The 11,350-nt window shown below is 36.1% G+C and overlaps 1 protein-coding gene across 2 annotated transcripts in view; it reads left to right on the top strand.

Annotated features, from left to right (window-relative positions):
• LOC111383794 (kinesin-like protein KIN-7K, chloroplastic) overlaps window positions 1–11,036 on the top strand; it is a 19,914-nt gene extending 8,878 nt beyond the window's left edge. For both annotated transcript variants that reach the window (XM_023007958.1, XM_023007959.1), the window contains 16 exons: window positions 2,439–2,517; window positions 3,021–3,088; window positions 3,208–3,270; window positions 3,488–3,592; window positions 4,743–4,847; window positions 5,106–5,213; window positions 5,289–5,435; window positions 6,383–6,565; window positions 6,777–6,932; window positions 7,616–7,849; window positions 8,172–8,312; window positions 8,394–8,519; window positions 8,629–8,679; window positions 9,096–9,143; window positions 9,237–9,440; window positions 10,311–11,036. In XM_023007958.1, the coding sequence (XP_022863726.1) occupies window positions 2,439–2,517; window positions 3,021–3,088; window positions 3,208–3,270; window positions 3,488–3,592; window positions 4,743–4,847; window positions 5,106–5,213; window positions 5,289–5,435; window positions 6,383–6,565; window positions 6,777–6,932; window positions 7,616–7,849; window positions 8,172–8,312; window positions 8,394–8,519; window positions 8,629–8,679; window positions 9,096–9,143; window positions 9,237–9,440; window positions 10,311–10,820 (2,328 nt within the window). In that variant the 3' untranslated portion in view covers window positions 10,821–11,036. The remainder of the gene's footprint in view (window positions 1–2,438; window positions 2,518–3,020; window positions 3,089–3,207; window positions 3,271–3,487; window positions 3,593–4,742; window positions 4,848–5,105; window positions 5,214–5,288; window positions 5,436–6,382; window positions 6,566–6,776; window positions 6,933–7,615; window positions 7,850–8,171; window positions 8,313–8,393; window positions 8,520–8,628; window positions 8,680–9,095; window positions 9,144–9,236; window positions 9,441–10,310) is intronic.
• Window positions 11,037–11,350: the final 314 nt, after the last annotated feature.

The raw sequence follows: 11,350 nt of genomic DNA, 5'->3' as shown, positions 1-11,350 counted from the left end.
AGGGGGGGGGGGGGGGTAAATACTTCTCTTGAAGGCGGCGCTTCATTTCCTCCCAACCTCCAACAGGAGGTGCATGACGCCTTTCAAGAAGGTCCTCAACACTTTCCCAAAAGAGTTGGGCAGTACCAGTTAATTTTAAACTAGCAAATTGAACTCTTCGATCCTCTGGGACTCCATACCATGAAAAGAAGCGATCCATGTCTCTAACCCACTGTGTAAAAACTCTAGGATCTAAACAGCCATCGAAAGTAGGAGCGTCTAATTTGATGTTTCGAAAGTAGCGTTCCTCATAGCGAGGAGGTGAATGAGTTCCATAAGGGTCATGGTTTCGTTCATGATTGCGCTCCTGTTCCCTATTCCTTTGTCCGTGACGAATACGCTGTCGACCATCATGTCGACGACGATAGGTTATGTTATGAGACGCTTCAGAGTTATCAGCGTCGGTTGAGGGGGAGGTTTGTTCTTGATTGTTCACTCTAGCAGCTAGTTCTCTACTCTCCTCACGAGTAATAGTCACCTCGGTTTGGACGGTTGCTAATTGAGCCTGTAGTTGAGCTAATTGTCGAGTAAGGGCATCAAATTGAGATTGGTCCATGGTCACATTATTGAAATTTGGTATGACAAAATGATCACTACGCAAATGCATACAATGTAACACTGACCTAATGCAGAGAATGACGAGATCAATAAACAACTAGTTCAAGAAATGAAAATAACAACTTCAGCTTCTTTTTTTTTTTTTTTTTTTTTTTTTTTTTTTTTTTATAAAAGTTCAATTGTGTCAAGCTGATATTGCTGGTCTATGTAAAATAATAAAGCAAGGATCAAACACTAGTCAACGACATAAACAATTAAAGTAAATGGGGGTAAAGGTGAAAGTATGACAAGGGAATTTAATCACGTGAATTTTATGTAAATGCGGCAGCACAAAAGTTAATCGATACAATTCAAGATAAACAACAATATAAACTGAGGATAAATAAAAACAATGACTTCCTTTTCGTTCGTTTGAAGAAGCCGTGTCCAACCAACTGAAATGAAAGGGATACCTGAAAATGATGTTAAATTTTTTTATTTTTTTTTACTTACAAAATCAGATAAGCAAACCGGTTACAACTTGAGACCCAAACAAACAGGACACCAATTGAGGCCCAAACTACAATCAGAGTCCGCTATATACATAAACAGCTGAGGCCCAATCCCAGTATACACAAATTGAAGGTCCAATATAGCCAATCAAGGGTCGACTGGAGGCGAAGGAGCAGGTCGACTGCTGGGTGGCTAACTTCGGTAAGTGCAAGTGACTAGAGTTGTGGCGGTTGGTGCCTTGGGTGTCGTGAGTGGTAACTGAAGTCGTGATGGCTTGGATCGATTACTATTGATGGCGGTGTATGTGGTTGGCGAGATGTGGGTAGTGAATTATGTGAAGCAATGGTTGTCGACGATGGCGCTCTTCGGGAAGGGTAATTGCAGGTGATGGTGCGATTACGTGAATGTCTGGCTACTGGAGGTATTTAGGGGTGCTCATGGAATTATAATGGTTGCCGAATATGGGACCTTCTATTGGGTGGTTTCGTGTATATGGGCTGTGAGATTGTCGGAGAATGAAGTGGATTATGGGTCTGTTTGTGGTGGGTGATTGTGGACGGTTATTTTGTGAGTAGTTGTTGGAAATACTTAGTTGGGAAGTTATAGTTGGTGGTGGGTTGAACGCCGACAATTACAGGCAGAAGATTACGGTTGTGGCTGGGGATTTGCGTATTGAGTGTTTCAGGGGAATTGGTGGTGGATAGGAACGGGCGCAGAGGAGGCGGAGGTGGCTGCTGGGTTCTGCAGCAACTGGTTTGAAGTTTTCATTTTTTTAAATAGGATGATACTGGTTATGGTTGGTGTTCTATGAATTGTAGGTAGGAGAAATTTTTGGTAGTAGATGAGATATTTAAAATACTTCCCAAGTTTAGCTCCGATACCAAAATTTGATGTAGAATCAATGAAAATAAGTGAATATCAAAATCAAAGCAAGAACAAGAGGAAGAAAGGAGAAAGAGAAGGGAAAAAAAAAACGTGAGAGAAGAAAGAGGGGGGAAGAGAGAAGACAGAGGAGTGGAAGGCAACAATTCATTCATTCATCATCTACCTTTCAATCTCAATTACAATAACATAAATAACAAAATAATAACTTGGGCTTGGGCCAAACCCATATACAAGCCCAATGAGACATAAGTCCAAAATAAGTAGCTAAAATACATAAGACCAAAATAAATGAAAGATAAAATGGGGATGGGATGATGTCCACATCAAAAAGGTTTATAATTTTTCGTGAAAGTAAGCTATGACAGCTACACTGGGTCTACTTGGATTGAGAATAATAGTAATTCTAGGAATTCTGTGCTAAATTATCTTAACAATCATTGCACCTGAGATATGATCTGCTGCAGGGAACCTTTGTCGAAGGAATAAAGGACGAAGTTGTATTGTCCCCAGCTCATGCCCTCTCCCTGATTGCAGCAGGAGAAGGTACTATGCTTCATCACCGTCTTAGTTTTTTGTTTAGATGCATATTCCTTTATCAGGTGAAGAGGCACGCAATGTGCATTTATTTTTATGTAAGAATGTTGTTCTTTTGAAAACAAGGTTAATATCATTTTATGTGTAAATAATTGAAGAACTTTCCGCAGATAGATTGTAATAATATACATGCTACTAAATGCACATGTTTAAGTACCATTTTCGTGATCCTTGTTGGGACCAATTACTTGCTCGTTAAGATATAGGCAACCCTAATGAGTGGATTCGCTGCTAGAATAAAATCCTTGTTGCTAGTGCTGCTGCAACCACATTACCATGTTACTCAATAACTGCTACAGTTACTTTGTTACTGCTAATATGGCTCTGATGACTTACTTTCTTGTGATTGCTAATGTTAGATTAGTGATGAAATCCTTTTAATCTTTGAACAATATTATTACTATCTGTTTTTGCCTCTCTTAATTTTTGGTAAATCTAATTGACAACCACAGAGCACAGGCATGTTGGTTCAACAAACTTCAACTTACTCAGCAGCAGGAGTCATACAATATTCACGCTGGTAGGTAGCATCTTATTTTTTTGAGTTGAAGTTAACCTGAATTGCCTTTTTTTTGAAGGCTTGTTTCCGCACTTTTCCTTCAATATGTTGATAATTTCACTTTATTACTCTTTTTACAGACAATAGAGAGTAGCCCTTATGGTGAAAATTGTGAAGGCGAGGCTGTTACCTTGTCCCAGCTGGTATATTTTCAAGTTCATACATATTCTGCTTTCATCGGCCAATCACTAAAATCTTTTCAATTGAATTCCTTTTTAGTTGTTAATTTTGAGATCTTTCAAGTCTCTCTTTGCTTCATCATGACTGACAATTCTCAATTTGGGCACATTTCACTCTTTGTTGTAGCAAAAGTGATTGGTTAAGTAATTGTTGACTTGTGTTTTAAATTCATGCTTGCAGAACCTCATTGACTTGGCAGGTTCTGAGAGCTCAAAGGCCGAAACAACAGGTGTGCGCCGGAAAGAGGGATCCTATATCAATAAAAGCTTGCTAACTCTTGGAACTGTGAGAACTCTGTCATTGTGACTGTATTACCTGTGTAATAGTTTTACTCAATAAATGATCTCTTTTTTAGTTAGAATAGACCACAAAGCAACATTGATACAATCTTGAAAACCGTCCTATTTCCGGTTCATTGTCATTTGAAATGCATATGATTCTGTTGAAAACCAAGAAATTATCTATTATTAAAGTTGCATTTTCCATGTCACTCGATACAGATCATTCTTTAAATCTACTAATTATATGAAAATATTTTGACTAGTTAAGGGAATTAGAGAAGGATTTCTATAAGATGCTCTTGGACCAAGTTTTTCTCACCCTAGGTCACCCAATAGATAAATACAGTTTTGCTGTAGCTGTGAGCAATGACATGATGTAATGCATTTAGTTTCTTGATTGAGATCTCAGATTCTGTATTCTAATAAAGTATTGAAGAGGGCTCTGAAATTTGTGGGTGATTAAATAAAACAGTACTAATGATTTGAAGCATGCCAAATTCCAAACTTAATAATCAAGAACCTTGAAGAGCTAAATAAATATTTTTCAAACCCTAAATACGAGAGTTGAACAAACATTAGAAGATTATATTAAATCTTCACTGGAGGATTGATTATGTCTACAAGTAGTTTTAAAGTTGATACAGTCCAATAATTGTAAAATGCAAAGTTATTGAATTTATTTTACCGAGGTATCGTTCTGGTAAAATATGTTGGTTTCTAAAAGAACCTCATTTTTAGCTATAAGTGAACCTGCTGTTATTTGTTTGGGGTTAAATCTGTTTATTCCCTTTATCATTTTGTGAGTAATGCAATTGAATTTCATTAGGAATGTGATCTTTTATTCCTTATACATCAGCCCTGGTTTTTCCCTGAATATTACCTTCGGTTCATCTATATGTGCTCTGATTGCACTCTGTATAAGGTACTGCCGTTATCAATATAATGTAAAAGCTTCTTTGCTCAATTCTTGGGTTTATCTTGAGTTCTGGATAGTAATCGAGGTTGCTGGAAAACCATCCATTGCGTGATTATTGATTTGCTTTTCTGATATTGAGCATCCATCCTTGGCAATACCAATTGATGCCTTAATCTCCTTATATTTTTGGTAACCACGTTAAACTTTCTAATGAAAACGTCGTGTGCTTGTTTAACAGGTCATTTCAAAATTAACAGATGGGAGATCTGCACACGTACCATATAGGGACTCTAAATTGACAAGGCTTCTTCAATCTTCACTAAGTGGTCAAGGACGCGTATCTGTATGAGTTTACCATGTGCACACGTGTTGTGTTTGTGGGTGTGAGCATATGTGTTCATGTGCATGCAAGTGTACTGTATCTATAAAAATGCAAGCATCATAGACTCATCCACAAACATTCAATTCTATATATATAACGTATTGTCAACTTAATGAAATTGAATACATCCAAATGTTTGTATTATGGGTTGTCAAAACGTTCTTTATGACTTGTAAAATTAGAGGTATAATCTGTTAATATATTGTTTTATAAAACCAGCTAATCTGCACTGTTACCCCCTCTTCAAGCAATTCAGAAGAAACACACAACACATTGAAGTTTGCACACCGTGCAAAGCATATTGAAATTCAAGCATCACAAAATAAGGTATGATCTCTAGAGATATCCATAGTACAAAATGCCATTTGTTGACAATTCTTTAATAAGCTTCTGATTGTGCAGATAATCGATGAGAAGTCACTTATCAAAAAATACCAAACTGAAATTCGTTGTTTGAAGGAAGAACTAGAAAAACTGAGAAGAGGCATAGTCACAGTTCCACAAGCAAAAGATACCGGAGGAGATGATATTTTGCTCCTAAAACAGAAGGTATTCCTGGAGAAGATGTCTTCAATAGGTTTTCCTTGAAGTCTGAGTTCTGATTTAATTTGCAATATTTTGGCTTTATTTAAAAAAAATAAAGCTTCATGACATTTTATGCTGCATTACTTGCCAAGTTTTGTCACTTACAAGGGTTCAATCCCCTTTGGCAATTAATGAGGATTTGGAAGATCACCCTTGAAAACTGTATTCCTTTTCTTTTCTCTCTGTAATTTCTTTGTTTGTAAAGATTCTAAGAATCCTAAGCCCTTGTTTGATTTTGATTTTTTGAGAAGTGATTTCGTGAAAAGTGAATTATATTTGGTGAATGTGTGGTTAAAAACTAGTAAAGTCATGAGTTCACGTGCAAAATTATTTTATTGGAAGAACGTGTGGATGAAAATGAGTTTGAGGAAAAGTGATTTTGAAAAAATAAAAATCAAACAAGGATCTTGTAAAAGCATTATATAATAGCGCTTTCGAATCAAAGCTGTGGTTTAGTGATAAGATTGTTAGCTTTGTCGGTGACTAATGCCTATTCTATTAAAGTAAAATTGGAAGAGGATGAAACTATATAAGATTCATGTCTGGATTCAGTCTTACTCACCCTATGATTGAAGACGGTACATTACAACCAAGAAGATAAGAGTTCCTTTCTTAAAATCAGTTCTACTTTCTGACTCCTTACCTTCTATGGACATTGTGATCATGAATTAATCATTGTCCATGCTCTCCATTAGTTTTTTATGTTGCACCAAGTTACCACTAGGAGCATTTGGGTACAATTTGTAACTTCTGGTGGTTAAATTATTGAACTTTCGATCTTATGGCTATTTGTTTTCTTCTTTTGGAGTATCTACTGATATGTTAGGTCCTCTGTGCTACAATTTATTCCTGACACTCATAGTGATTGTTACTCACTTGATGCAATGCTTGTGGTGGCCTGATTTGTGAAGCTAGAAGATGGTCAAGTCAGATTGCAATCTAGATTGGAACAAGAGGAAGAAGCTAAAGCCGCTTTAATGGGCAGAATACAGCGGCTTACAAAATTGATTCTTGTATCAACAAAAGCTTCACCATCATCAAGAATTCCTCACCGCCCAGGACCAAGGAGAAGGCATTCCTTCGGAGAAGAAGAGGTGCACTGATTAAGCCATAAATTTTTTATGTGTTTTCTTGCTAATTTGTCTTCTCCCCCTCCTTTCCCTTTCTTCCCTTCTCATTTGGGATGGAAATGGAGCGACTCATTTAGCATACACTGTAAGGGTTTATAATGGCACATCATGTAATGGCCAACTCATACAACAATTTTATTACTTTGGTTTGATGTGACTGTACTGTGTCTTGCAGCTCGCTTATCTTCCACATCGAAGGCGAGATCTGATCTTGGATGATGAAAACGACTTGAATGATTCTCTTGATGGCAGTGCTGAAAATACTGATGACACATTAAAAGAAGAGAAACGTCCCAAGAAGAATGGATTGCTCAAGTGGTTGAAGTTAAGGGTATGGCTTCGTCTCACTTACTGGAAAAGGCTATACTCCAGCTTATAAATAATCAGAAACTAGTTCTAGGCATCTTTTCAAGTGTTGATTAGTTCTTTTTGTGGTTTTGTGTTTTCCTTTGAAGATAATGTTGAAGATATAAATATAAATTAATTTCTCCACTATCTACATACTCAAGCTTTGGCTTTTGGACAAGATGGTTCTGCAAGACATGGTATCAGTGTACAAAATTGTTCTGATTTCTAATTTCACTGCCACTCATTTATGAAAATTTTCGCATGTGAGGCCTCTGGTTAAAATATGAATCCAGTATGGGAGAGACAATTGTAGATAAATGAGTGTTACCACCTCATCTAAAAGTTAATTGTTCTGGGAGGGAGGAATTTATTTATTGATGAAAAAATGTCTGATCTCAGACCTTAAGCTGTTTTGAATTTGGGAGGAATTTATATTTATTAAAAATTGTAAGTTCAGCAGGTAGTAAAGATTTTTTTGGATAAAAAATCTTTCTTTGATGCCTAAATAACTGGAATATGTTACTTGGTGAAAATTATTAATGGCATTTAGGGACTAGTTACCAAAGCTAAGAGTTTACATGGAAAAATATGTCAATCTTAGTCTAACATTTCGTCAAAGTATGGTGCTTTCAGTATCTGATCTTCTTGAGTGTCCTTGTATTACAGAAACGAGATAGTGGTACTGGGACCTTTGCAAGCTCCAGTGACAAATCAAGCGGAATGAAGTCAACAAGTATACCTTCAACGCCTCAAGCTGAAAGTATTAATATTCATATGGAAGCAAGACATCAACATTCTTTACTCATAGAAACTGCTCCTTCTGATGTCCATTTATCTGATGCCAGAGAGAATGAAGACGTCCTCCCTGATGATGACTTTTTGGGACAAGAGTCTCCACTGGTATGAGATAATGTGATGTTTTTTGTCTTGTATTTGTAAATTTGCGTCATTTGTTTTGGATATGATGCAATGAAGTCAAATCACTCATGTCGTTGCACGTTTCATAATTGTTCTTGTTAAGTTTTGATTAACATGATTAAAGCCTTAAAATGTTTGGGTTCTCATAAGGGGTCATCCATCACGCCTTAACTGTTGTTGTAAAAGCTATTGCTTGCTTCAGAAATTCATGTGCATTTTGGTGCATGGGATTGCAGTAAGGACTCTGAATATTTCACTTTTTCATTGACCATATAGTTATCTTGTGTTATGTAATGTTTATTAGACCAGCATGAAGACTATGGATCAAATTGACCTTCTGAGAGAACAACAAAAGATCTTGTCTGGTGAAGTGGCGCTTCACACGAGTGCTCTAAAACGTTTATCCGAGGAGGCTGCACAAAATCCTAGGAAAGAGCATCCCCAGGTAAATTTCTTCATGATCATCTTTATTTCAAAGTTCTACTGTTATATCCTAAATTTTATCTTTCTTTATTTCTTATTTAAGGCGGAGATGAGCAAATTGAATGAAGAAATCCGCAGAAAGAATGAACAAATAGCTTCACTGGGCAAGCAAATTGGAGATTGCATTGTTTCTACTCATGATAAAAAGGACAACTTCCAAGAATCACAAGTAATTCTGGGGATTTTTTTTTTATTTTTTATTTTTTTATTATTTTTTATTTTTTTAAGTTACATGCTTAAATTCATCTTCCAGTTGTAATTGCTGTTTAATGTTGCAGTCTGTGTCTGAACTGATGGAACAGTTAAATGAGAAATCATTTGAACTTGAGGTAATGAAACTTGCACCTTTATCCATAGAATTGGTTTCCTATTCTATTTTTGTATTTATTGAGATATTACCATGTGTTGAATCAATTTCGGTTTAGATTTATATCTTAAGCCTTCATAGGGTATGAACGAGCCATCCTTCATACACTTCCGCGCTAAAAATCTTCTGTTGCTGCAATGCTAACTGAAATTTAAAACGGAGTTGTCATTTAGTGTTAAAAACGTGGTTAGAGATTGAAAATTGAAATTGAAAATTGTTTTTTCTCTATCAGTCTTTCCTGCCTAGTTTTGGTCATAAGCAACTTGAACCTGAATTTACTAAGATTTGAATGAAAATATAATGAAGAATAGCTGAAAATAGTGTGAAACTTTTACAAAATCTTTTCTGAACATTCAATATGCCTTTTGTTGTTTCCAGGTCAAAGCTGCAGATAATCGAATAATCCAAGAGCAACTTAACCAAAAGGTAGGTACTCATTTCGACCAATTATTTAATTAAGAATTGATTTTGTTCTCATGATACTGGTTAGAGATGTTACAAATAACTTTTTCTTGCTAGATCATGGAATGTAAGGAGTATCAGGAAACAATTACCACCTTGAGACAACAGCTCTCTGATACTTTAGAGCCGAAAAACTGCAGCCCATTGAGTAGTCATTCACAACGCTTTTTGGAAACCAAAGGTTTGCAGGTAGAACTTCATACGGGCAAAAAAAATGCTGTCCTGAAAGATGGAAATGGAACATTGCTTCTACAAGCTCAGGTTCTAATTCACATCTTTTCCTCTGTCTGAAATTAATATTTCCTATGAAATGATGAAATTGCAAAACTTGCACAGAAAATGGTCGGCATATGAACATGCCTAAATTTGTACTTGGAAGGAGAATTATAAAAAACTAAACTATGAGATAAGCAAATGGGATAGGAGCAGATCTATACTACAAGAAGGGAAATAGTATTAAGGGGATTTGATTAAACAATATCCTTTTATTTCATATAGTCAGCCCGGCTGCTCAAGGTTTTTGATGACCTTAGTGTTTGTTTCTTTGAACTCAATTGGGGCTATGAGTCATTGTTCATTGACTACCACATCTGACCTCTGAATCCTGTGCAAACCAGCCTGACTTATGCTTTGCTTCCAGATAGTGAACTGTTCATTTTGATTTAACCAAATGAAGAATGAAAGACGACGTCTTTCATCTTCTTTTCCTTGTTATGACTTGCTTATAATGTAACTATTTGTGTCCAACCATTGATCTGCTGATTGTGACAAGTTATTTTAGTAGAACAATTTTGCTTTTGAAATTTTTGAAATTTGAAATAAATTAAGTAATGGCATTAAACAAATTGTGAATGAAATCTCATAATATTAGATGTTACGAGTGCAACTAATGCATCAATTTATTGAATGCCTTATCACAACAATTTATGAATAGAAGAGTTTCTAGAATATGAACTCCAAGTATATATAGATTCAAGTCAGATCAGGCATTGGTTGCTGAATTAGGAGTCTTTCGTTTATTTATTGTGGATACATGCATGTGTATGGGAATTTTTCTGCACAATGAAGATTACCTGATATAAATCAACTCAAGAGGCCGTGTAACTAATCCCGTGCTTTTACCTCCATTAGGCGAATGAAATTGAAGAACTAAAAAGGAGAATCACTTTATTAACTGAATCGAAAGAGGAATTAGAGCTACGCAACAATAAACTGGCAGAGGAGAGTTCATATGCGAAGGGATTAGCATCTGCTGCTGCTGTTGAGTTAAAGGCTCTGTCTGAGGAAGTTGCAAAACTGATGAAACACAATGAAAAATTAGCTGGTGAGCTGGAAGTGCAAAAAAATTCTCCGACACAGCGCCGTAACACTATTTCCAACAGGAATGGCAGGAGAGATAGTCATGTGAAACGACATGAGCAAAGTCTGTTGGCCTCAGATATGAAGAGAGAAATGGCCCTGAGCCGTGAAAAAGAGCTTTCATACGAAGCTGCTCTAGCTGAAAAGGATCAAAGAGAAGCTGATTTACATAGGAAAGTTGAAGAATCTAAACAAAGAGAAGCCTACCTAGAGAATGAACTCGCAAACATGTGGGTTCTCGTGGCAAAGCTAAAAAAGTCTCAAGGAGTTGAAAACGACTAATCAAAAAGAGAAGCATAGGATATCTGATGACTTTCAGATATGAAATATTCAGATGCCAATGTAAAGATTTTAGTAGATAGTAATTGTAAGTACAGACTGAAGACACAAATTTTTCCTTGCTAGCTGGGGGGATTGGGTTATGCATTGTAAAGTTGAACCCTTCGTTTTGTTTTTTGCTTTTCGACCCTAATTCCAAATTTGTTCTGTTTCAGCTCATGTTTCTCGTTCATAAACAATACGCAAGAGGTAATTAAGCTGGAAACAATGACAATTATATGATCATTTAAGCATTGAATTTGCGAGTAACTTAAAAGGTCAGATTTTACGGTATAAGGACTTGATGACTCAAATAATCGTCAACGGTATTACCCACTTCACAGAAACACTGAACAATGCTGTCTGCTTAATTACCTGAAGTACTGGCAGTAAGATCACAAATTTAGCCCCGTTTGATTCGGTTAAATATTAGATTTTTAATAAATTTTCGTTTTATTTGATGAAATATTTGATTGAAAAGTTGATAAAAGTTG

This window comes from Olea europaea, unplaced genomic scaffold (assembly GCF_002742605.1).
Source record: "Olea europaea var. sylvestris unplaced genomic scaffold, O_europaea_v1 scaffold2760, whole genome shotgun sequence".
In the NCBI taxonomy this organism is placed as follows: domain Eukaryota; kingdom Viridiplantae; phylum Streptophyta; class Magnoliopsida; order Lamiales; family Oleaceae; genus Olea; species Olea europaea.
This window is presented reverse-complemented; position numbering and strand designations above follow the sequence as displayed.